Source organism: Kogia breviceps, chromosome 7 (assembly GCF_026419965.1).
Source record: "Kogia breviceps isolate mKogBre1 chromosome 7, mKogBre1 haplotype 1, whole genome shotgun sequence".
NCBI lineage: Eukaryota > Metazoa > Chordata > Mammalia > Artiodactyla > Physeteridae > Kogia > Kogia breviceps.
The window spans coordinates 13760302-13785659 of record NC_081316.1 but is presented as its reverse complement, the minus strand read 5'-3'; the positions used below and the strand labels follow the sequence as shown (position 1 = coordinate 13785659).

Sequence of the window (25358 nt, the reverse complement as noted above, 5' to 3'; positions counted from 1 at the left end):
AATGATAACTGAGAAGGTAGGAAGGGGCGGAGCTCTCCCGGTGGCTGATCGGTGGTGAGTGAAGAGATCAGCTTTCTCTGCTAGTTCCCACCCTCGGACTTCTTAGCCCCTGGAATGCGAGAGAGGTTCAGGGAGTTCCCGGAGTGGGGCCTAGAGGTATCGCCCGCAAAGGCCTGGGGGCGAGACTTCTAGTTGGAGGAGGTGCTGGAAGCTACCCGGTGGGCATCGAGGAAGCGGAGGCTGCTTAGGAGGCGGGACTTCCGGGGAGGGGCTTTGTGACGGGGGCGGGGCCTGCTGCTAAGGTTAGGCCGAGGGGGCGGGGCTAAAAGTAGACCACTGGGTGTGACCTGGGAGAAAGAAGGGTAGTAATTTAAGCGAGCGTCTTGGGGTCAGGACGGTGCTGCCAGAGGCTTTGGGGTGGCAAGTAATAGCTCAGAGGTGACGTTAACGTCTATGGGAGGCTCACCTGCCCTAACCCCCTGTCCTCTTTTCCCAGGGAGCCACTGGTGGCGACCTTCCTAGGGTCCCTTTCCCTTCGTGGGGTGCTATGGAGTTCCCAGAACACAGCCAGCAGCTGCTGCAGAGCCTCCGAGAGCAGCGGTCCCAGGGTTTCCTTTGTGACTGCACGGTGATGGTGGGTAGCACCCAGTTCTTGGCCCATCGGGCTGTGCTGGCCTCCTGCAGCCCATTTTTCCAGCTTTTCTACAAAGAGCGGGAACTGGACAAGAGGGACCTGGTGTGTATCCACAACGAGATTGTCACAGCTCCAGCCTTTGGGCTGCTTCTGGACTTTATGTATGCTGGCCAGCTGGTCCTGAGGGGGGATACCCCTGTGGAGGATGTGCTGGCAGCTGCCAGCTACTTGCACATGAATGATATTGTCAAAGTGTGTAAGCGGCGGCTGCAAGCCCGGGCCCTGACAGAGGCGGATAGTACCAAGAAGGAGGAAGAAACCAACTCACAGCACCCTAATTTGGAGTTTTTGTCCAGCACTTCCCGTGGCCCCCAACCTTCGTTGGCATCTGCAGAGACATCAGGCCACTGGGGCAAAGGGGAATGGAAAGGCTCAGCAGCTCCCTCACCTACTGTCTGTCCTCCAGATGAGCCACCGATGCCGGCTGGGGCTGATACTACACAGCCTGGCGTGGAGGTTGACTCACCGCATCTGCGGGCACCTCCTCCACCAGTGGCTGATGTCTCTCTTGCCAGCCCCAGTAGCTCCACAGAGACCAACCCTGCAAACTACTTCTCTTCGGGCCTCCCAACGGTTTCAGTGGAGCCACTGGCTCCCCTTGATGTGGTTTCTGAGAATCTGAGGGTGGTGGAACCAAGGGGAACTGGAGGACCACTGCAAGGCTTCTATCCCCCAGCTTCGGCTGCCGTCCCAGTCCCAGCCCCAGTTCCATCCCAGGCTCCAGCCCCAGCAGAAGCGGAGCTGGTCCAGGTGAAAGTAGAAGCTATCGTGATTTCTGATGAGGAGCCCGATGCCTCGGAGGAACAGCCTCGGGGTCCTGAGGGACTCTTCCAACCTGGAGGAGCAATGTATGGTGAACAGCCCCCCCAGCCAGAGGCCTTTGAAGAGCCAAGGGCAGCGGGACTGGAGGAGGTGGGGGCCAGTGACCACTTCCTTCCGCCAGATCCTCACCTACCATACCATTTGCTGCCAGGTCCAGGGCAGTATCATCGAGGACTGGTGACCTCACCCCTGCCTGCTCCACCCGCCCTGCACGAGCCACTCTACCTGCCTTCTGAGTATGAAGCAGCCCCAGGAAGCTTTGGGGTTTTTACTGAGGATGTTCCCACTTGCAAGACATGTGGGAAGACCTTCTCATGTTCTTACACACTACGGCGCCATGCCACAGTGCACACGCGTGAGCGACCCTACGAGTGCCGCTACTGCCTGCGCAGCTACACGCAGTCAGGGGACCTGTACCGCCACATCCGCAAGGCTCACAACGAGGACCTGGCCAAACGCAGCAAACCGGATCCAGAGGCTGGGCCCCTCCTGGGAGTGCAGCCCATCCCTGGCTCCCCGACAGCAGACAGACAGAACAGCAGTGCTGGAGGGCCGCCCAAGGATTTTGTACTTGGCCCCAAAAACTAACATCTGTTGAGAGCACGCCCTGATGCTAGGCCTGCTCTTGCCACCATTAGGGGGCACCACAGAAGGTGGGAAGCATCTCATTTCCCCTGCTGGGGACAGAGTGAAGATTCTGCCCAGGCTGTAGGTTCCTACCCTTTTCTTTTCCCAGCCAGATAGCTGGACTTCATGGGGCATCGCATCTCAGTCAACTCCTCACCAAGGGTACTGGGAATTTTCCTGAGGTGTAATTGCTTCTCACTCTGCATTTGGACCCATAAAGCTAGCAGGGAAAAGTATCTCTCTGAACTGGTCTTGGCTGGTTTCTTCCACGAACCTGCACTCCTGCTGATTCTTTCACAGCTCTCCTCCAGACCTTCTAGGAATCTGATACCTGTACTTGGGGTAGGGGTGAGGGTCAGGTTGTTTATGAGGAAAAAAGTGAGAGAGGCAGAGGGCAGTGTAGACTTAGGAAAAGTGTACAAATTAGGGAATTTCACACAATTATGGTTTATTGTTGTAGTTGAGCTCCTCCTGTGTCCTGGGACGTACTGGGGACTTCACATAAATACTTATTTAACCCTCAACAACTTTATGAGGTATTATCCCTCTCCCCGCATTTTTCCCCACAGACAAGGAAACTTGAGACTGAACAATCAACCTTAACTTGTTCTAGGTCACAGAGCTAGTTAAGGGACAAGCCAGAATTTGAACCCTGGCTTATGACTTCGGATACCATGCTGGTTTAAAACACTGTTGAAGATGGTCAACTTTGAACTAGAAGTTGTCTTCTTTTTTGACCTTTTGAGTGTTTGGTTTTGTTGCCTTACCCCTTTCCCTCTGCTTTCCATGTCGAAAGGCCTTTGATTGACTGTTTCAACAACAGATACTGTATTGATGACTTGAAAGTTTTGCCTGCATGTCTTAAATGTGCATTGAGGTCTCTGAAGATGACAAACTGGAAGGCAGAAAACGCTAAGCTTCACGGTGGTAGGCGTGTGGGGGCAGACTGAGGACTTGTGAAATGGAAATGATGGGTGCTTGGGAAAACTAAAGCAAGAAACTCTCGATGAGACAATCTTAGAGTTCACCTGGCCTAACTCTCTCACTTAAAAGGTGTGATGACAGCCTAGACAGCTCAAATTACTCATGTATGGTCACACAGGTGGTTACTGACAGTAGAGATAGCAAAGAAATGGGAATTGGGGGTGTTGATGTGGCATGGGGGGAAAAAGCATTCTAGGGATGTAAGAGAAGGGTCTGCCCCTGCCTGTGGTGAAGAGTGGTGTTTGTAGGACGGACCGGAGGGCTCCCCACAAACTCTCTCTCTTTGGCACATAAGGAACTGAATGCAAAAAAAGCAGGAAGGAGTATTTAGAAAAAGATGACAATGTAAGTGAAGTTTCTGAATTTCTTCTCTCTTTTTGGATTTGTCACATTCAGCCCAGTGAGCTTGCACTAGCAAGCTGTTTTTGAGTCATAGGAAGGAGACAGAGCTGAGCATCAAAGATTTGGCCAAAGAAAGCTCCTTACTTGGGGTATGATGGGAAGCAAAAGTTGACGCTTAACATTTCCATGGCTGCGAGACTGAATTCTACGCTTTTCATCTTCCTTGTGTTGGAATAATCTTTTAGTTTTCAAATGGCTAATTTTATTTATGCAAATACATTACTGCCTTAACTCCTTGGTGAAACAAGGCAAGATATACATACATACAGTAAGAGCTATTTTAGCTGACTGGAGCACCTTTTCCTGGAGTAAGTATCACATCAAAATGCCTATAAGAATCAGTTGCCTTTAAAAGAGTGAAATTTATGGTATGTGAATTATCTATCAATTTTTAAAAAAAGGAGGGGGGGGAAAAAGAAATCGGTTGCCTCAAAACATCAGTTCCTAAAAGCAAGGCGTAATAAATATGTGTACATGTATATATAATGTATATAATTTCTCTGGACCATCTGGGGAACACAGGAACCTTGTTACTGTCTCGGCCAAGTGCAATACTTAACTAAAGAGGATGTGTTACTTGGTGAGATTCTCCTAAAGAGCAAGCATTTGCCTTTAGTTCCCAGCATGGAATGCTTTCTTCATTGGAGGTGGCCGCCAAGAATTTGCAAGATGTTTACAGCAGCAGCCAACACAATTATGGCCACAGTTGCCTCACTTTATTTATCTGCTGGACAGCAAGAACAGTTTAGGCCTGTCTGTAGAGGTGTGATCAAGAGAACTTTCTCTGGTTTCCACTACTCTTGACAGTCCCATCCATGGATTCAACGAACCATAGGCCAGCTCATCTAACCCCTAGTCCAACACTGGCTCCTCCTTTTGCCAAGCGTTGAAAGAGAACTCACTATTCCCAAAGGAAACATATTCTACTGTTGGACAACCCTAATGGTTGGATAATTATTCCTTCTACTGAGCCCAAATCGGTCTCCTTTTATGGTGGGATGGGCCAGGTCCCAGGCTATTAAGAGTTTAACCCTGAGAAGTTATTTGCTTTTGAGCTACAAGCTGATTTAGTTGTCAGACAACCACCCTTTGCTCTCCAGTTTTAGAGACCTATTCCTAGTTTAGGATTTCACCTCTTAATTGGTATTTTGTAAGTGTATGCCTTCACTTGCTCTTAGCCTCACAAAACTCACAATTTTAGCCCTTCACATTGGATTTCACTTTCTCCAGAGCCAGTGTTTCCAAAGATGGTTTACTTCAATATATACTAATACTTTTTTTTTTTTACTGTAAAATACATTTATTTTTATGGTTGATTGGTTGTTTTGTTTTGGGGTATTTTTGTGTGGTTTTTGGCAAATGATATGAAGTGCTGTGAAGTCCCCTCCCCAATTTTATCAGTAAGCAATTTCAGCATGTACCTCTAAAAGAACTCTTAGGGCTTCCCTGGTGGTGCAGTGGTTGAGAGTCCGCCTGCCGATGCAGAGGACACGGGTTTGTGCCCCGGTCCGGGAAGATCCCATTAAAAAAAAAAAAAAAAAAAAAGAACTCTTAAAAAGACCAAATACCATGATCACACTCAGCAAAAAAGATAATAATTCTTGTTCAGATTTCCCTGATTGTCTCATAAACTTTTAGTTGTTTTTTCAAATCAGAATCCAAATTCCAAGGGTTTTAGGAGATCTGTGCCAGGACCTGGGAAGAGACCAATATATATATTTTTTCTTATTTCACACACAGTCTCATAAAAACTTAGTTGTTTTCTTCCAATCAGAATCCCAAGTAGAGTCACATTTATTTGGCTGGTGGCTCTTAAACTTCTTTTAATTTATAGGTTCCCCTCTCTTTTTCCGTGCAATTTATAGAAGAAATCGGTTTATTCATCTTATGGTTTCAGCCTGGGGTTTGCTGATTACGTCCCCATGGTATCATTTAACATATTCCTCTGTCCAAAAATTCCTTTCAAAATATATATTTAAATAAAATATTGACTAAAAAGTAGTATAGGTAGTATGTGATTTTTGGCAAAACTGTGAAGATGGTGGGTATTGGTTTGGAGGGAAACACTGTTCTAAACTGTCCCTTGTGTACAGACAGTATGAATCCTCCCATCACCATGAAGGCTTTCTCTTCAATCAAACCCTCACATCCTGTGTGGAAGCCCTTGAGGATTAGTAAGGTGAGCGGCCTCCCCCCTCCACAAACTTCTGAGTCCAGAGACTGAGGTACCTCTGGCTGATTCCTTCAGGATGTGGGCTGGCCACACCTCCTCCAGACCCACCTGTGACTGCCTACCTTTGTCCACTTTCCCGTTCGTTAACATCTCTGTTAGGAGCTGGCCTTCAAATTAAAGACCGAAATTGTAAGTCTGACCACTTTGTCTCGTAGTAGTGCTAAAAAGGGTTAGTGCAATAAATTTCTACAATACATTTTTAAATATCAGTTTTATTTTTTCCTCATTGATGCAGAACATAGCTTACTGTAACATCAAGTCTTAGGGGAAAAAAAGAAAATCAGATAGCAAAACCAACCCCAAACAAACATAACACACAACTATGACATAATTTGGCAACAGTCTAGGCTTAGAAATTTAAGAAGCTTGGAAGAGGAATATTCAACTTTTGTTAGTTCTGTCCTTGGACTTAAAAGATTATTTGGTATGAAAACTTTTTGTTTGTAGGGTTGTATTATTTAAGGGTACAGGGAGACTCAAAGAGGAGCCTACTCATTGAGAGAGAGGCATTACTGATAAAGGGAGAAGAGTTTGTCTACACTTGGCAAGACTAGGGGGTTTTTGTCTGAAATCTGTCTGTGGTTATATGATGGCTAATGACACATGCTTATTACCTTCACTCATAAAGGCAGAAGCAGTGCTATTATGGTCTCATCTACTCTGTACAACTCAAACATTGTGGACATTAGCAGAATGACAAAGGAGCTCCCAGTTGATGAAGCCTCCTACTGAGCCATGACTGCACCAGATCTGCGCCTGCACACATGCCCAAAAAATCTTCCAGAAAGTTCGCTGGTGCTTAAAAGGCCCTAAGGGAAGAGAACCTTTCCTCACTGTTTCCCTCCTCTTTAAGGAAGTGAGCTCCTGCCAAATACAAGGGGGCAGGTAACAAGTAAAGAACAGATCTATGTTTTTTATCCTGTTCTTTTATGGTATTGTTTCTAGAAGACTTGGTAAACTGTCTTTCCTATGGTTTTTTAGAGAAATAAGCATACTATAGATATGCACCTATTAAAAATTAAAATGTTTACGTGTTTTTTTGGCATGAGAGCTTTTAAAAGATTATAAAATATATACTTAAATGCTTGACTCCAGAAGTTTTAAGACAGAAGGGTTTAATTAAAAAAAAGTATACTATATTAATGATCTGAGTGTGAACAATAGCAAGGACTAGAAATTATCAAGAGAAATAAGAGGAACTAGATACTTTTGTGGGGGAAAAAGAATCTGAATGTATGTGGAACATTAAGACAAAGGAATTATTTTAATCAAGACGGTTAATTTCAAACCTTTCATTCTGAGCCGTGTGGGCCCAATTTATAATTGTCTAGTTTCACAGTATATATGTTTGCCAGTTTGTGGCCTGTGTAAGTTTGGCTTTGGGCATCTGAGGAAACGAAGGAAGAAACTCCTTTCTTCCTTCCTTATTACTTCATCCTCTGCTAGCCTTCTCCTTTGTATATGACTACATCTACCAACATCTATCATTAAAATCTATGCCAAAGATATGCTTAATTCCACCCATAACTGATGAATGTTTTCTGGTTGTATTTCTTAAGGCAAATATCCCTAATAATACCACATATTACAAGCCGTATAAATACATAGGTGGAGAAACAAAAACAGTCACAGACCATGTAAATAATAAAGAGTTCGTGCAGAACTAGAAACAAAATAGAAGTTCACCTCGGTCAGAGGTATGGGGTTAATTTCTCTTGCTGAGGCTCAGGTTTCCCCTTGATGGGTCTTTAATGGTTCACCTAAGTTCCAGTGGAGGGGTATCTTTCCTCTTTGTTAACCGAACATGCCCAGGTAGAGCTGCTTCTCCTTCCGATGGTAGCTGCTGAGTTCCGACTGCGTTAGCTGCAGGTACCGCCGGACACTGGCGTCTTAGAACAGGGCAAAGAAGGCAATTAGAGACAGGCCATAATCGTAACTCTGGGCAGAAGAGGATTATGAACACACTTCCATTTCCTAAAATCTTTCCATTTGCATATATCACAACAATTCTAAGCAACAGTAAATCTCATTCATTAATTATGTGCATTATTTAAAAATCTTGTACAGGGATGCTAACTTAATAATGAAAAGGAGCTTGAAGAAATAGTTATTGTCAGAGCAAGTCTCTAAAGCTACTATACATGGCTGGCAGTTAATCTATGTACTTGAAGGTAAGAAATGTGAACAACGGCTCATATATCTTTATTAATTCATAATGGCTTTCCCATTCAATTAGAGAGATTTTGCTGAATTATTGTATGTCTGGGGACCCTCTTACTTCAGTAGGCCGCTCTAAGCCAGAACGCAAAATGGGAGACAATTTTCAGTGCCGAACCACCAACACAGGAATGAGTCTGTCATTCTCTTCACAATATTCTTTTTCCCTTGGAAACAAGCCTCAAATTTTCTCTCAGGAGGCCTGTCCTTCTTCTAGGTCATACCTGGGGTTAGCTGAGCTAAAGGATTAAATGGATAGTTAAGCAAAGGCCAGACCCCAGCTGGAGAACTGGTAGAAATGAGGATTATCGTGTTTATTCATTGGACTCCAGATCCTCTTTTTGTCCCTATCTAGGAACTGAAACTTGAAAAACAACATTTTAAGATTATTTCTGGAGCATATACACTATTGCTTTCCTGTGGAGGCAAGAATACAGGAGTAGAAGGCCTGTTTGTCATATATCTTTTTATACTTTTTTTTTTTTTTTTTTTTTTTTTTTGCGGTACGCGGGCCTCTCACCGCTGTGGCCTCTCCCGTTGCGGAGCACAGGCTCCGGACGCGCAGGCCCAGCGGCCACGGCTCATGGGCTCAGTCGCTCCGCGGCACGTGGGATCTTCCCGGACCAGGGCACGAACCCGCGTCCCCTGCATCGGCAGGCGGATTCTCAACCACTGCGCCACCAGGGAAGCCCTTTTTATACTTTTTGAATTTTGAACGTGTGAATGTATTATTACCTATTTTCAAAATTCAATAAATTGAAAGATAAAATAACACACTCTCCCACAGATACTATCTCAGTGGAACAATTTTTTGTACTTACTACTTCAATCCCCTTCTCTCACCTTTTGGTTGCCTGTTGACAGCGGCCATGAGGTAATGCCGGGCCTGGTCATAGTCCTGCAGGTGGAAAAAGGCCACTCCTGCCCGATACAAGGCCTTGGCATTATCAGGCTGTCGCTCCAGGACTTTCTGACTGTATTCTTTCACCCGTTCGTAGTTTACTGGCTCCATCTGAAGAAGACAGGCTAACGGGGCCAAATGGAAGGAGGAGAGAAGAGGGAGGAGGACCTTATTACACTAAGTTCCATTGCCCAACTCAAGGCAGTACCAAACCGAGGATGATGTCAACAACATTCACTCATCCAACAAATACACTTAAGTGTCCACCACGGGCCAGACGTTCTTCTAGCCACTGGGGATACAGCAGTGAGTATAAGCTTTACATACCTCACAGCTTATTTCACTATCTACCAAATGCCTAGCACGTACCTAGCGTGGGTCAGGCCCAGCTATAAAAGTTGATGAGAACATACTTTAAAATTTATTTATGGGGACTTCCCTGGTGGTCCAGTGGTTGGGACTTCGCGCGTCCACTGCGCGGGGTGTGGGTTCGATCCCTGGTTGGGGAACTGGGATGTCGCATGCTGCGTGGCACAGCCAAAAAAAAAAAAAAAAATTTACTGTAAACTCTTCATTGTATCTCTTCTACCCAAGGCTCTCTGTCTTGAATCTCCCATTTCACCACAATGCTTGTACTGAAGCTCTGTTAACAACAACTGTTGCCATTAATTGTGTGAGGAAATAGTAAGCGCTGTGCTATGTACTTGTTTAATCTTCTCATCCACCCTCTTAAGTCAGTACGTGTTACCATCTCCATTTAATGGATGAAGAAATCAAGGCTCACAAAGGTCAAGTAAGTTGTCCAAGATCCCACAGCTTCTAGATGGAATGAGTAAGAAATCTGAACCAAGGACTCTCTAACTCAAAAATTACCACCATTCTCAATGATGATATATTACTTCACTATTCCCCTGGATGAAAGAATGGGACCTCAAACCACAAATCTGTTTAGGAGGCAATGTTCAGGTCAGTGTTCTGCCTTTCTATAAGTAAGAAGGGAAATGCATTCCCTGTTTCATAACTGTGGGAATTAAACGTAGCATTATTAAATCACGGTGCTGAGAAGGAAGGAGAATCAGGGCTGATGTCTGCATCCCTTCTACAACATCCCCACCAAGTGGCCATATGGTTTATATCAATACTTAGGTACTTCCAAGCCGTCAGCTAACCCATCACTGGAGCTTCATTCATTCATTCGATAACTAGTTATGGAGCACTGACCACGTGCTAGGCGGAGTTAGGAGCAGGAGAGGAGAGGAACGAGACAGACACCTTGATGAGTAAATAAAGCTTGCATCCCAGTTCCCAGGTAGGAGGAATGCACTAAGAAATTCACTTATTTATTAGTGCTTTGAGGAAAACAGAACTGTGCTGGGACAGAGAGTGAATGAGGTCAGAGTGACGTTTGATTACAGAAGGCCTCCCTGAGAAAGTGACTTTTGGGCCAACATCTGAATGACAAGGGTCATTGAAGGGACAGGGCATTCTAGCTGACAGAAGAGATCCTACAAAGCTGGAAGGTGGACGCATGCTTTGTGAATTCGGTCTATGGAGGAGCCAGATCAGGTCAGGCCATGCCGGGGAAGGTCAGAGTTTGAATATTTTCCTAAGTGTAATGCAATGCCATTGGACGGTTTTAGACAGTGACATGGTCTGATTTCCTTATCTGTAAAACGGGGAAAATCATAACTACCTTGCAGAATTTTTATAAAGATGAGAGATACTATAAATAAACTGCCCAACACGTAAATTTCACTCACATGTAAATGAAATTTAATTTTAGTGAGTCTTTATGGAGCATCTACCAAGCACCCCCCAGCAGAGGGTCTATAGATGGATAAGCCATAGTCTCTGCCTTCAAGTCCACCTGGAGAGTCACGATATTTACAAGTACCGATCTCATTTCCTTGATTTCTGGTCAATTCCCCAATGTGTATTCTATTCTCTAATAATGTACAGTATTCTGCAATAAGAGCTTAAGCTCTGCAATTAAGACTTCCCAGGTTTAATTTTAGCTCCACCACTTATTAGATGTTTCCTTAAATCTACCTCAAAGGATTGCTGTGACACTTAAATAGGTTTATATGTATATATGTATAAAGGGCTTAAACACGGCATTTCATAAATGTTACCTTAATGAGCCTTCCCTGACCACTATCTAACACTTCCATGCCTATGGCACTCACTGTCCCCATTTTCTTTTCTTTTCTTTTTTTTGGGGGGGGGGCACTCCACACAGTATGTGTGATCTTAGTTCCCTGACCGGGGATGGAACCTGCACCCCCTGCATTGGAAGCATGGAGTCTTAACCACTGGACCGCCAGGGGAGTCCCTATCCCCATTTTCTGCTTTATTCTTTTCCACATTACTTATCATCTTCTAATATATGTTACCCCTTCTGTTAATTGTCCATCTCCCCATGAGAGCAGGGATCTTTATCTGTTTTATAATACTGCAGTATCCTAGTACCCAATAAATAATTGTTGAATGAACTATTAGCTACTCTAATTACTGTTACTTGAGTCTAAGAGGAACTCTGGTCACACACTGTAAAAAAGCTAGATTTTCACCAAATCACAGCTGATGAGTGTTGTAATAAGCAAAAAAAAAAAAAAATCATTTAAACAACTATTACAAAGTATAGAAACTACTCCTAACAATTTCTATGGCCTCAACTGGAACCATTAGAATATTTTAATATACTTCAAAATAACTTAGTTAGCTCTATGGTTAGTTTGCCTGCCATAAAACAGACCTAAGAAGTCTCCCTTTTAGCAGATTAATCCTAGCGATACTAACTCTGGAATCCACCTCTTCATTCAAGGCCAGCTGGATAAGGAAGATACTGGTTACCCAGGTTACCATCTAGCTGATTTATAGGAAGAAACAAAATGAGGAAAAGCTATCCAAAATATCTAAGACGGATAACTTACACCACCAGTTAAAGCAAGTGCCTTCTTTCCTATATTTTAAATATTAAAGAAACAGTACTCTAAACGTAGGTTCAGTATTTTCTCTATAGCGTGCGAAATTCCCTAAACCTATCAGAGTCACCCTGGAGTTTGTTAGAAATGCAAATTGGTACACATATCGCCCAACACACAAACCTCCGACCCATTAAATCGGAATCGTGGGGACAGGGCTCAAGAAGTTGTGTTTAACAAACTCTCCAAGTGAAGTCTGAGAAGCACTGCTCTACAGAAACTCAATTAGACCCTACAGATTGAAAATAAATTTCAATTCATGGCAGAATAGCTAGAAGACGGCAGAGAAGCACGTCAGTGTTTTTCCCAATGTTCTCAGACTTTCATGTCCCGGCCTTGACACTCTACCCACCCTTCAGCCCTATTCTTACCAGCTAGGTTGTTGTAGCAGTCTGTCTGGGTGGTGCGCAGTACGTTTTCTTGTTCAGGTGTGAGGGCCGGGCCCTGGGGTCCCAGATTAGGTATCGGGGAGGGTAAACTTGGATCCAGACCCCGCAGCTGCAGCAGAGCTCGATGGTACCCACTCACAGCATCTCGGTACTTCCCTTCCCGGTAACATTGGTTCCCTTTCTCCTTGTACAGCTGGGCCTCCCGCAGGCGCTTCTCCATAACTTTGTCGCCCAGGGCTCTTGAGGAACTGGGAAGTGAAAGAGCAACCGAAGCTCTGGGGATAGGAGAGAAATAACCGATTTTGGTAGCTGACTTAAAAAGCAGGAAATTCTCCTTCTCCAGGAGGCCTCTCAGGGAATGGGGTTTCCTTGATTCTACTACAGCCCCTTCCTTTCTTCTCTGCAGTTATTTTTCAATCTCTACAAGTGCAGGGGATTGATCACGGAGAGGACGTGGAAAGAGTAAAGCCAGAGATTAACTGACTTCCTAAAGCGGCGAGTCCGGGGTGAGGAGACTGCACGAAAAAGCGAAGGCCGTACTATAAAATTGTGGCCGGGGAATTTGCTTCCTCCTTTCCTTCGGACACACCTCCCTGACCTGGAAGTAGAAGGGAGTAGGCGGGGACAACTGCTAAAAGAGGTCTAGAGGGCTTTCCTCCATCCCAGCTCTTTGTTCGCACTTATTCAGCCAGCATTTGTTGACCTCCGGGCCAGGAGTTGGGGAACCGAGGTGAATGCGGTCCGTGCACCCCAAACACAGGCCGAGGGTGACGCGGCCGCAGCGCTGCTCATGCAAGCCTCGCATGCCCCGCGGCCAGCCCCTCGCCCCCAGCAAGTGGCCGAACCCGAAGTCTCCCCGCTGGGCTTCGATTTACCGGCGGGGAGTACGGAGAGGGCAGGGTCAGGCCTCCCGGACAGCTTGGTGTCTAAAGGGTGGCGCGCATTGCTCCACGCTGCCCAATCAGAAGCGGCCCCGGAAAAGTAATCCCGCAGAAACGACCCCGCCTCTCCAGCCTCCCCAGTGGACCAACCGTGGGTGGGCGGAAATCCTCTGGCAGCTTCGCCAATTGAAAAAAAAAAAAAAAAAAAAAAAAAAAAAAAAAAACCAAAAGATCTTGAGGGACCAATCAGAATTGCAGATGACGATTCAAGTTGGCCAATACGGCGAGGTCAGGGTGTCTGTTGCTGGGTAGAAGTTGAAGGATTGAGGGGGAAAAAAGAGGGCCGGGGTTAGTTACTGCAGTCCTTGTAAGGTTTTGGAGAGCCCTTTTGTTGACTAACCAGAACGACAATTGCCAGTAGGCGTTCACGTTGCAAGAACTTCCCTGCTTTTCCTTCTGGCTTTTTTCTCGCTCAAGAAGTGGCTGCACGAATAGACACTAGGAAACAGAGATTAGCCAGCAAGCCCTACGACAACAGCGCAATCGGGTCGGACGGAAGTAAGGGTAGTGACGGGGTGGGAGGGGCTTGTGGCGAGGGAGCTCCGGGCGGCTGCGCGGAGCCCCGGCTGGAAGTACGGAGAGACGGGTGCGCACACGCCTCGGTACTACGAGGCACTTGAGCCGAAGCCAGCCTTTCCCGTCTCCGGCTCCGGTGCGACTGCGCCGTGAAGCTGCCGGCGGCGATTGGCCCAGGGGGTGAGAGGGGGCGGGAGGTAAAGAGAGGGAAGTCCATCGTCCTCGGCGCGCGCCTGCCCGCCCGCCCGCCCGCGGCAGGGGAACCAAGGGACCTGGAGAGGAAGCAGCTCCCCGCTGCGTTGTTTTGGGCTCCAAGGGCCGAAAGGGGGAGGGAGGAAGGGCGAGAAACAAACACTACGTAGCGGAGGCTGCGCGCGGCCCTCTGCCTGCGTGCCTACGTGCGTGCGCTCGCTCGCTCGCTCGCGCGGGCTCAGTGCTGGCGCGTGAGGCGGAGGCGGGCGGCGGCGGCGCCTGCGCGGTCGGGCTCGGTCGAAGGTTCGCAGGGGAGGAGGCGGCGGGAGGCGGAGGAGGCGGCGGCGGCGATGGAGGTGAAGCGGCTGAAAGTGACCGAGCTGCGGTCGGAGCTGCAGCGGCGCGGCCTGGACTCGCGCGGCCTCAAGGTGGATCTGGCGCAGCGGCTGCAGGAGGCGCTGGACGCCGAGATGCTCGAGGACGAGGCCGGCGGTGGCGGGGCCGGGCCCGGCGGGGCCTGCAAGGCGGAGCCTCGGCCTGTGGCCGCGTCGGGCGGCGGCCCGGGCGGGGACGAGGAGGAGGACGAGGAGGAGGAGGAGGAGGAGGACGAGGAGGCGCTGCTTGAGGACGAAGACGAAGAGCCACCCCCTGCCCAGGCCTCGGGCCAGGCCGCACAGCCGCCGCCGGAGCCCCCGGAGGCGGCAGCCGTGGAGGCCGCGGCCGAGCCGGATGCTTCCGAGAAACCGGCGGAGGAGGCCACAGCCGAGTCAGGTGGGGTGAACGGTGGCGAAGAGCAGGGCACCGGCAAGGGGGAGGAAGATGAGCCGGAGGATCGGAGCGGAGACGAGACGCCGGGATCTGAGGCGCCGGCTGACAAGGCCGCAGAGGAGCAGGGTGAGGAGCTGGCAGCGGAGCCCGGCTCCAACCTGCCGGGTGCGCCCCTGACCCAGCGCCAAGCCCTGCATCGCGGGGTTCGATTCCCATCGCCATTCGGTGGGACTCCCCAGGGGAGGTGGCTTTCGTCCTCTACCCACCTTTTTAGAGGGTTTGACTACCTCTGGTGGTCCCACTGTCTGCAGGCGGGAGGTTCCTGCCTAACTTGGTTGCTTGGTGGTAGTGGATGGAAGTAAGCGATGTTGCTTGGGAACTGCTTATGAGCTACCTGTTGGAGCAGCCTCCCGCGGTGCTGGTTATCTTTTCCTAAACCGAGAATGCACTGAGGAATTGTTGATTACACGGACAGCCAGACCGACTGTTGGAGGCTTCTGCCCGACTGTTGACTTTTTCGCCATAAAATTAAGCAATAAGCTCAGTTCGTCAAAGTTTGCTCCATCAAAAGCTTAATATTAGAGTTTGAGCCACACCGAAAATCTGGAAATCTAACATTGCTCCTGCTTTAGCAGCAGCTCCTGCCTCAGCAGCCTGTGGTGTGAGGGTGTCAAGTTTAATCGTTAACTACGGAAGAAAAAAATTTTAATCTACAGCATTTAGAATGTTAACATTATTTGGCTAGGGGTTTAATCTTGCCTGAATTCTTACGACTAAATTTTAATCTTTCATCTGAGTGGATGGATGGGCAAATTTGTATATTTGCTGTACACTTAGCTAGCTTTTTACATTTCGAGTCCTTGACTTCCTGAATTGAAATGATTGGGGTGTTGGTGGGTTCATTGAGTAACCTTGTGGAAGAGACTGTATAGAGTTGCCCTAGGGAGTTAGTGACCTTTCTCTCTGAAGTAATTGGATGGTTGGAGTTGATCCATAACTGTCTTGTCAGAGTAGGGAGGAAAACTAGAGCTGCTTCCCATTCTTAATATGAAGTGGCTTGCTTTAATTCCTTTTATAATACATTTTTTAGGCTGCTGCTTAGTATGATGGTATAATTGGAACCCATTCTACAGCAGCTACATGTAACTTGCAGATTGTCCTATGTTCTGGAACAAAAATCCCATTACATAACCTTTGACTTAACGTGTACCGCCAGATAGCAGATAAAAAAGGTTGAGGGGTAAAGGACTTCTTTAAAGAAGGTATTATTAAAAACTTTAGCGTTACAAACCAAAAAAAGTCCAAGGAAAATTTTTTTGTCTTCTCTTGTGAAGAATGTTGCTAAATATATGACAACACCTTTCTGCCCCAAATTACGTGCAGTAAAGATGCAGTATTATTTATGGGTCTCCTGTGACTTAATGGTTTGCTCCTACAAGTTTCAGTAAAAATCTGAGATAAAAATACAGCTCTGTATATACACCATAGTCCATTAGCTATGTAAGTAAAGCTGTGGATGGCTGTGTGTTTCAAAGCTGGAAAGGCAAACTCTTAAACAAATAATAATAATTGAGGCTTCTGTAACATGAAGCTGTGGAAAAGTGTTGGAAAACATATAGTAAGTGTCCACCTTAAATCCAAATCTGATAGTCAGGAATCGAAGTTAAGCTATGAAGTTTTTTAAAAACTTATGGGATTTTTTTTTTTTTATGTCATATTGGTGGGAAAATCTGCAAGTTTGACCTGATTTAAGCAGATAAATTTAGAATGCAAAAATTGCCGAATTTTTAATCTACTGCTTGACTGTAATTAGCCCATAATGTCCCTTTTTTTTTTTTTTTTTTTTTTTTTTAAATAAAATCCCAGCCAATGACAGGAAGATGATCATCTTTGGAAATAAAACATTCTATGAACGCAATGGGAAAAACCTGGCTCTTCTGACTAGACAGATATGCAGGTCCTCCTTTAGTTTCTGTTGGTTCTGAGCTTATTCTACACTCCAGTATGAAAACTGCTGATTTTCTTTCCCTCCTTTTTGTAGGAGATGACCAAGATAGTGAAAAGTCAAAACCAGCAGGCTCAGATGGTGAGCGGCGGGGGGTAAAGAGACAGCGGGATGAGAAGGATGAACATGGCCGAGCTTACTATGAATTCCGAGAGGAGGCTTACCACAGCCGGTGAGGGAAATAGTCCCTTTCGTTGAAGGGAGTGTCTGCTCTGATTTTGGTATACCCGATATTGACTGGAGAGTCTGGAAAGAGGGGTGGATTAAAAATGGAATAGGTATTTACAGGCCTAAGTTTTAGATTAAATCTACCCTGAAAGCTCCTGTTGCCCTTTTCACATTTGTTGGAAGAAGCTGTCTGCTGGAATTTTATATTTGCTGATAAACAGACCTGATGTCATGCAGACACCTCTCAAATTGGAGGACTTTGGTTACATTGTATTTGCTTTTCTCTCATATGTATAGTTCAAAGTCTCCACCACCCCCGGAAGAAGAGGCAAAAGATGAGGAAGAGGATCAGACTCTTGTGAACCTGGACACGTGTATGTATAAGGCAGACAGGTTGAGGTTTTACGCCAGTCAAAAGTGATTTTGGAGATTAAAACTTCATGGCCTGCAGCTTTGAAGAGATTTAAACTTTGTATCCATTCTTGAGAACTGGGTATATTTGTGTTCTATTGGTGGCTTCAAGTGTTGGGCATTGGAGTAAACAGATTGCTTCTTTCTTAACAGATACCTCGGATCTCCATTTTCAAGTGAGCAAAGACCGCTATGGAGGGCAGCCACTTTTCTCAGAGAAGTTCCCCACCCTTTGGTCTGGGGCAAGAAGTACTTACGGAGTGACAAAGGGGAAAGTCTGCTTTGAGGCCAAGGTAGTGTGTACAGCTCATTAGGACCATTCGTTTATTAAATTAGTCATTAAACTACTATGTACTGGACTCCAGTACATAGTAGTTTACTGCCCACCAGTATTTTATTAGTGCAGAAAAAGGCACCACACTTGAATGACAACCGTAGCTCCAGTAACCAAGAAATTGACCCTCATGGCTTTGGTTGAGGTTCATTGACAGTTGTTTTTCTCATGTTGAGTTGTGATAGTTGTCATTTTCGGTTTGTATAAAAATCTTGTCTAACTCAGACTTTGCTCGAGTATCTGAAAGTTCCTTTTCTGACTTGGCCAGGTAACCCAGAATCTCCCAATGAAAGAAGGCTGCACAGAGGTTTCTCTCCTTCGAGTTGGATGGTCTGTTGATTTTTCCCATCCACAGCTTGGTAAAGTTATTTTTAACTTAATCATTGTAGTGTTAGCTGCTCTGAGGGAGGTTTGAGTGTAGGTAACTAATTTGCTGATTGTTCTAGGTGAGGATGAATTCTCTTATGGTTTCGATGGACGAGGACTCAAGGCAGAGAATGGGCAGTTTGAGGAATTTGGCCAGACTTTTGGGGAGAATGATGTCATTGGCTGCTTTGCTGTAAGTGCTCCTGAAAGCTGTAGATTTGTAGCAAGGAGTAAATAGAGGGCACCCGGGATCAATTTGCCTCCCATCAGCTGCTGTCTTTTCTGCGTTTGATGCATTGCTCACATAGTTGTTTAGTACAGCAGTTGGAGTAGAGAAAAGATTAAATTGTAAGGTTAATCAACCTCAAGCTCTGTGTGCCCATAAATGCTCTTGTCTTTTGTCGTTGCAGAATTTTGAGGCTGAAGAAGTAGAACTTTCCTTTTCCAAGAATGGAGAAGACCTTGGTGTGGCATTCCGTATCAACAAGGAATCCCTGGCTGACCGGGCCCTCCTACCCCATGTCCTCTGCAAAAATTGTGTTGTAGAATTAAATTTTGGTCAGAAGGAGGAGCCCTTCTTCCCACCGCCAGAAGAGTTTGTGTTCATCCATGCCGTGCCTGTGGAGGAGCGCGTGCGCACTGCGGTCCCTCCCAAGACCATAGAGGAGTGTGAGGTATGCCGGGGAGTGTGCAGAACCTTGGTCCTCATGCTTGGAATGGTGGGTGGGTCGCTTTTCTTCTGAAAACTTTACCCAACTGGGGGAAAGGGAGGATGTTCTTATATTGGGCTTTGTAAACATGACCCTCAATTATTTTTTATAGCATTCCTGGTTCTGTTTACTTGCAGGTGATTCTGATGGTGGGACTGCCTGGATCTGGAAAGACCCAGTGGGCACGGAAATACGCAAAAGAAAACCCTGAGAAAAGATACAATGTCCTGGGAGCTGAGACTGTGCTCAATCAAATGAGGGTGAGTTGCTGGGAGGGGTTAGTCAGCTGTGATATTAGCTCTTGAGGTACCAAGAAACTTATATAATCTTTTCCCAGTGGAGTTGGTCTTTCAGGTGTCTGAGAACAAGGGCTCCACAAATAAATGAGTTCTCAGTAGGTGTTTATGGTAGTTTTTTTTTTTTTTTTTTTTTTTTTTTTTTTTTTTTTTTTTTTTTCCCCTTTGCTGTGTTGTCAAATCTGAAAGCTGGTAAAGTCTGGAGTATATCCAGATTGAGACTGGAAATGAGTTCTGTAGGAAATGGACAACCTTCACAGCACTGAGGAATGTCAGTGAAACGATGAGGTGGTGGTGGTGTGGCATTTACCAGGGATTCTTGGGCTTTAACTTACTGTATAACTTCTTGTGTTTCTCTTCCTCTCAAACTCATTAGATGAAGGGGCTCGAGGAGCCACAGATGGACCCCAAAAGCCGAGACCTTTTAGTTCAGCAAGCCTCCCAGTGCCTTAGTAAGCTGGTCCAGATTGCTTCCCGGACAAAGAGGAACTTCATTCTTGATCAGGTATTGTTCAAACATTCCAAAGAAACCTAATTTAACAGTAGGTCCAAAGATAAAAGATTTGGTATCCATTTAATCTGATAAAATTGCTCAGGGACTTTGCTGGTGGTCCAGTGGGTAAGACTCCGTGCTCCCAATGCAGGGGGCCTGGGTTCGATCCCTAGTCAGGGAACTAGATCCCACATGCATGCTGCAACTAAGACCCGGCACAGCCAAATAAATAATTTTTTTAAAAATCCCTTAAAAAAAAAATTGCTCAGAGTCAAAATAGGGTGCATATATAGAGAAAGACTGAATTAAGTAACAGAATCAGGTTACCTGATTATGACCAAGTGGTTGTGTTACGGTTGTAATGTGTTTTGAACTCAGAGATACAACTCTTAGTGTTTTTATCAGAAAGTGTGTGGACCTAGACTATAAAACACATTCTAGAGGCAATGGAAAGAGCGTTGGAGCTTTGGATTCATGGCTTCACCACTTGCTAGGTTCGTGACCTTGGACAAGTCTTGGCCTCTCTGAATCTCAATTTTCATGTTGTGTAAACAGGATAACATCATGTAGCTTTTGAAGAATTCAAAGAGATTGTGTAAATAAGACCCCTAATCTAGTGCTTCACTTGTGAAAGATGCTCAGTAATTGTTGGTTGAATTAGTGTTTAATTTTTATTCCTAAAATGTCTATTACTCCTCTTGTCCCTAGTGTAACGTGTACAACTCTGGCCAACGGCGGAAGCTATTGCTGTTTAAGACTTTCTCTCGGAAAGTGGTGGTGGTCGTCCCGAATGAGGAGGACTGGAAGAAGAGGCTGGAGCTGAGGAAGGAAGTGGAGGGAGATGATGTGCCTGAGTCTATAATGCTGGAGATGAAAGGTGGGCTAAACTCTACAAGTTAGGGGTCCTCTCCTTGGTCCATGCACACCTCACTGGAGCCTCTTAGCTCCTGGAGGATTCTCCACGTGTAAAGTGTAAATCTGTGGAATAAATTAATGGGTGTGATCACTTGAAGATTAATGAACGAGCAGAGTGAATGGTGAAGCAATAACCCCTTGATTCATTCTGATGAAATATAAAAAGAGAAATGGTGATAGACCACAGGATGATAGCCTTAAGGCAGAGGCTTCAGTGAGTCAGTTATTCATTTAGTAAATACTTAGAGTGTCTATACTGTTTGTCCAGTACTGTTTTAGATGGAGGGAAAGAATGAATGAAATGAAGCTCTGCCTTCACCAAATTTATATTCTAGAGATGGGACATGTTTGTGGTTCAAATTAAAATGGTAGTGGTTGGAGTGAATGAATGATCTCATCAGTATGTTTTGATTTCTAGTATCACATTAGGCCTGTTTTTTATTTTTGTTGTTTGTTTTGGTTTTTGATAATGTGTGGTACTAAGCCTTACAGCAAGGTTCCCTAGAAGGCAAAATTAACTATCTTGATTGATCTAGTTTTTTGCTGTTCACCTCAGAGTTTGGTTTTTCCCCTTGCTGCCTTCAGTGCTTGGCATCCCACCTGAGATATCAACTAGTGGCTCTTTGAATTCTGATGATGCCCAGGCATGGGAGCTGGTTACACATTTAAGAGCTGGATTCTCCAAGTTTACTTAGAATGAACTAGGCCAGTCCATAACTGGTACTCAAGCACTTGGAGGAATTTAGTTCAGTTTTATAAAACGGAGGGATAACTGGATTCATCTAAGAATCAGGAGAGCCTCATTGAACTGAATTCTGCTGGGACTCAGCCTCTGAACTTGATGTCTAGACACTGGCAAGTGTGCTGGCCCATCATACACAGGTGGTTTTAATGAGGGCCCCGTACTCTTGTTAACTGTTTTCATTGTATAGATGAGTAAGTGCCTTTAGGCTGGGGTCAGTTTCTTCTTGAGTCTCTTTAAAAGTGTATTTCTTATCTAACCAACACCAAAACTTTCTCAGTTACTTTTAGCCTCTGGCTGCCTGCTTCTGTCCTGATAAGAAACCTTAACCCAGTTCACTCTTAATTTATTATGGATCACTTGAGAACTTGTAAATCTACAGTTTGCAGATAGCCCTTTGCTTGGGGCTGTTACAGTTTAGGGAAAACCTGTAGAGTGGACCCAGCACACTTCTGTGCATTAATAGATGAGGCTTAGAAAATCCTATTCTTGTAGTGGGGTTTTCATCATGAGATCTTACCCGTCTGTGTACTTGGAGGCCCACAAGCTTCTCTCTCACTCTTACAGCCAACTTCTCTCTGCCTGAAAAATGCGACTATATGGATGAGGTGACATACGGGGAGCTGGAGAAGGAGGAGGCCCAGCCCATTGTCACTAAGTACAAGGAGGAGGCAAGGAAGCTGCTGCCCCCCTCCGAGAAGCGGACAAACCGCCGAAACAATCGAAACAAGCGAAACCGGCAGAACCGAAGCAGAGGCCAAGGCTATGGTGAGTCCTGGGGACCTGCCAGCCTGAGCCTCAGTCTGTTCTCTGTGCTGAGTGCAGCAGGACCCACAAGGAGAGGGCAGACAAACCAAGTCAGATCACCAACAATAAGGAAGTCCCTTCTTATGGAGCTATTTCTTCCTGTGTTCTTTACTCCCAGCTTCTTGTGCTTTTTCCATAATACAACAAAAGGTAGTTATTTTTCAACAAAAATATTTGTGTTCTTGAAAAGCAATGCTTGAGCCTGCTCATTTATCTCGTTTTCATTTTTACATGTGGATTCCCCATTCACTATTGTAGTTTATATGAAGGATTTGTGCAGTGAAATCAGATTCTGATCTTTTTCCTTGCTACTTTGTCTATTGGATCAACCCAACTGTATATAGAGCAGAAAGTGAATGCATTATTCAGTAATCTGGGGGAGGGGTTAGACAGTAAGTTAGCTTATTCGTGGAATTAATTTCCCTCCTGAATGTCTAGTTTGTCAGTTTACACCCCCCGCCACAGTGTGCATTCACTGTGCATTAAAAATGTGTGTGTGTGTGTGTGTGTGTGTGTGTGTGTGTAATTATAAGTGTAAGTCAGCAACCTTATTGAGTGCCTGCTACGTGCTGGGCAGCGGGAATACCGGCGGTTCCTGCCCTGGAAGAGCTCATCGTTTAGCCTTTGTTCATTTGTATGAAATGATGGGTCTGGGTTATATGATATCCAGGATCCCTTCCAGGGCTGAAAGTCTGTGAGTCTACGAATGGCAGTTTTTAACTCATGTTTCTAACTCTGCCATGTATCCTTTTGGCATCTTAAGTGTTTTGCAGGAATTGGGGAGCTTCAAAAGGTGAAACCAAGGTGGCTTGGTTTTCTTGTGTCTCTATTCCTCTGCCCTCCCCCCCTCCTCAGACTTTTTAAAAGCTCCTGGCTGGTGCTTTAATTAACACTGTGTGAGCCTGGCAGAAGCAGGCCTCCTATTCCCCCAGAATTGCCTTTGGCTCCGACTTTTTGATTTCCACTCAGATGTGGAGCCAGGACCCCACGCCAGCTGTCTGAGCGCGCTCTCCATTTCTCTTCCAGTGGGCGGGCAGCGCCGAGGCTACGACAACCGGGCCTACGGGCAGCAGTACTGGGGGCAGTCTGGAAACAGAGGGGTGAGTGCAGCTCTCCTGCTCCTCCCTCTGGGCCGTGATAGCCATTCCTGTTGGCTTGGGGAGCAGAGTGGTTTGGGCTGTTTTCTCAGGGCTTAGGGTTTTGCCCATGTAATTTGTTCCTCTGGAAGACTTTATCCTGGGAAGGTTAAGCTTGTTTATAATATCAAGTGAAGATGTGTCTCATTTAAGAAGGGGGATAGCAGTGGATTGTGATGCTGAAAACCCGTACATCTTCACTCCTTTCCTTCTCTTTCTCCTTTCTCAGGGTTACCGTAATTTCTACGATCGATACAGGGGAGACTACGATCGGTTCTATGGGCGAGATTATGAGTACAACAGATACAGAGACTATTACAGACAATACAGTCGGGATGTAAGTATCATCTGGGGATAGAGAGATGAAGGGGGGCAGGACCAAAGGGATGCGTGTCATGCCTCTCCATCCTCAGCCAGCTGTGGCTCCAAGTGATGGAGTTTCCCCTTTCTTCTAGTGGCAGAATTACTACTACCACCATCCCCAGGACAGAGACCGATACTACAGGAACTACTACGGTTACCAAGGGTATCGGTGAAGCCCCTGCCATTGTCGCCTGTCAGCCATGAAGCTGAATCTCTGGGGGTGCCTAGCACCCTCCAAAACACAACCAAGGAAAACAGGGGCTGCCGGGGTGGGGCTGAGCTGCCGGGGAGGGGCGGTGGGGGGAGGGTGCGCAAGCAGGGGGGGAGGGGGTGGAAACAAACAACAAAACTGTACATTTTTTTTTAAAGTTTGTTGAAAAGAATATTGTCTTATTCTATAAAACATTTCAAACCTAGTTAGATATTTGTAATCAAAAAAACATTTGCTCAGAAAGCAGCATTTAGGGCTGCCTGTCCTATACCCTGCAGTCAGACAGGAAGAGAACTGAAAATGTCACCCTTCTGACATTCTGAGGCAGCTGGACTGGCAGCCGAGTAAGGGAGAGTGATGGCGAGGTAGTGCGGAGGGCGGGGTGGCGTGTGAGGGCGCTCTCCACTGCAGGCAGGAGCGGGGACAGCGGGAGAGCTTGTGACTGGGGCAGTGAAAATAAACGATCAGCTCTTATCAATCACTTGCACCAACTAACCGTTTGTATTTTCTTTACCGACCTTTCCCTCTTGGGATATCTGGTCCGGTGGGCTGGGAGGCCATAGTGTCCCTATCTCCACGTTCCTGTGCCTTTGTGCTGTTTGGCTGAGGCATGGAGACTACCAGTTGGGCGGTTCTGTTATATAGGATCCCCACACGCCAAGGAGGCGTGGGGACTGTTCCTGATGGCAGAGCAGATTAGCTTGCAGCCTCTCTGTATCTGTTAATGGATTTCCATAAAATCCGGGGGAAGAGTTGGGGTTGCAGCCCTCAGCCTGAAGACTGATTCGCCAGTCTCTACTCTCTGTCTTCCAAGGTTGAGACAGGTGGGAAGTCTCTGAAATCATCTCTGTTAGAGAATCTGTCCTCTTATAGTTCAAGAGAAGGAACGTTTCTCAGGGTTTCAGCTCACACAGAAACGAAGCAGGATTCTTTTCACTGCAGCAGGATATGTATATAGGTGAATCCTGTGGTGTGGGCTACCAGGCCCAGGCGCTGAGAATAGCAGCTATTTTCTACAGTGTGGAGGGCCGGGGCCCTGCTGGCTTTTTTGATACACAGATAGAGAGAGTGAATAGAAAAGGGGAGGGTGGGGGGGTGGGAGGCAGCTCCGTGGGGCTGCTGGAACTTGGGAAGAGCGTGAATGTGAGCGTGTGCAGCGTGTGCATGAAAGGGAGCACCCCTTCCCGACTTGTTGAAACGATTCCTCCTGGGGTGTCTTCCCTGTGTGTCCCAGAGAGGCCTCTAACCAGGAGACTTCAGTCGGGAGAGTTATTGTTTGTAACTTTACCAGCACCCTCCCAGTTCTTGACAGACAGCTTCAGGTTGCTGGTTCCAGAATCTGGGTGGGTTATGGGAGTGCTCTTCCAGTTCTGAGCTTCAGTTTTCGTTCACCTTCCTGCTCAGCACTGTGTCAGCCGAGAGCTTGCTCGGCGAACACCACACATTGCTGCACTTCCTGGCAAGGGGAGCCCTGGGTTGTGCTACTAGAAGGTACTTCACTTCCATCTCCTTACCCGGGCAGTCTTCTGTTGAAAATTTTGTGCTGAGATTTGACCGACCTCTCCCTCTCCCACGGTTCCTGCCGTGCGCAGGAGGGTGCGCAGGCCCTCGTTCTGGCCCTCTAGTCGCCCTTCTGCTCCACAAGGACCTCTGACCCGGGGGCTGGAATGGGGGGCTGGTAGGCAATACGTTTGCTTGCTCAAAATCATGTCCTTTCTCTGGGCACCTGCT

The 25358-nt window shown here is 46.4% G+C and overlaps 3 protein-coding genes across 8 annotated transcripts; 2 read left to right on the top strand and 1 right to left on the bottom strand.

Annotated features, from left to right (window-relative positions):
• The first annotated feature begins 18 nt into the window (after positions 1-18).
• ZBTB3 (zinc finger and BTB domain containing 3) lies at positions 19-5299 on the top strand. 2 transcript variants are annotated; one of them, XM_067037430.1, is made up of 2 exons: positions 19-54; positions 497-5299. In XM_067037430.1, exon 2 carries the CDS (start codon positions 548-550, stop codon positions 2102-2104), a length of 1557 nt encoding a protein of 518 aa, XP_066893531.1. In that variant the 5' UTR covers positions 19-54; positions 497-547; the 3' UTR covers positions 2105-5299. The 2 variants fall into 2 exon arrangements, with proteins under 2 accessions (XP_066893531.1, XP_066893532.1); XM_067037431.1 differs by having other exon boundaries at positions 33-218; positions 497-4007.
• Positions 5300-5955: 656 nt separating this feature from the next.
• On the bottom strand, positions 5956-13685 carry TTC9C (tetratricopeptide repeat domain 9C). 3 transcript variants are annotated; one of them, XM_067037428.1, is made up of 4 exons: positions 13535-13685; positions 12236-12528; positions 8823-9005; positions 5956-7651 (listed from the first exon to the last, which is right to left on the bottom strand). In XM_067037428.1, exons 2-4 carry the CDS (start codon positions 12471-12473, stop codon positions 7557-7559), a joined length of 516 nt encoding a protein of 171 aa, XP_066893529.1. In that variant the 5' UTR covers positions 12474-12528; positions 13535-13685; the 3' UTR covers positions 5956-7556. The 3 variants fall into 3 exon arrangements, with proteins under 3 accessions (XP_066893529.1, XP_066893528.1, XP_058925052.1); XM_067037427.1 differs by having other exon boundaries at positions 13285-13663; XM_059069069.2 differs by lacking the exon at positions 13535-13685 and adding an exon at positions 13129-13291.
• Positions 13686-14186: 501 nt separating this feature from the next.
• Positions 14187-24122, top strand: HNRNPUL2 (heterogeneous nuclear ribonucleoprotein U like 2). 3 transcript variants are annotated; one of them, XM_067037426.1, is made up of 14 exons: positions 14187-14835; positions 16712-16847; positions 17141-17217; positions 17408-17547; positions 17857-17947; positions 18035-18147; positions 18365-18628; positions 18802-18924; positions 19337-19465; positions 20162-20330; positions 21678-21878; positions 22944-23017; positions 23283-23390; positions 23509-24122. In XM_067037426.1, exons 1-14 carry the CDS (start codon positions 14253-14255, stop codon positions 23587-23589), a joined length of 2289 nt encoding a protein of 762 aa, XP_066893527.1. In that variant the 5' UTR covers positions 14187-14252; the 3' UTR covers positions 23590-24122. The 3 variants fall into 3 exon arrangements, with proteins under 3 accessions (XP_066893527.1, XP_066893526.1, XP_058924790.1); XM_059068807.2 differs by having other exon boundaries at positions 14216-14796; XM_067037425.1 differs by lacking the exons at positions 22944-23017; positions 23509-24122 and having other exon boundaries at positions 14212-14835; positions 23283-23376.
• The last annotated feature ends 1236 nt before the right edge of the window (positions 24123-25358 follow it).

Coding starts and splice junctions, on each gene's coding strand:
- ZBTB3 (XM_067037430.1), top strand. CDS start 548: ATGGAGTTCCCAGAACACAGCCAGCAGCTGCTGCAGAGCCTCCGAGAG.
- TTC9C (XM_067037428.1), bottom strand. CDS start 12,473: ATGGAGAAGCGCCTGCGGGAGGCCCAGCTGTACAAGGAGAAAGGGAAC. Junction 9,006..12,235: donor CTGCTACAACAACCTAGCTG/GTAAGAATAGGG, acceptor TGGCCCCGTTAG/CCTGTCTTCTTCAGATGGAG. Junction 7,652..8,822: donor TGTCAACAGGCAACCAAAAG/GTGAGAGAAGGG, acceptor CCCTGTTCTAAG/ACGCCAGTGTCCGGCGGTAC.
- HNRNPUL2 (XM_067037426.1), top strand. CDS start 14,253: ATGGAGGTGAAGCGGCTGAAAGTGACCGAGCTGCGGTCGGAGCTGCAG. Junction 14,836..16,711: donor GCCCGGCTCCAACCTGCCGG/GTGCGCCCCTGA, acceptor TCCTTTTTGTAG/GAGATGACCAAGATAGTGAA. Junction 23,391..23,508: donor ACAGACAATACAGTCGGGAT/GTAAGTATCATC, acceptor CCTTTCTTCTAG/TGGCAGAATTACTACTACCA.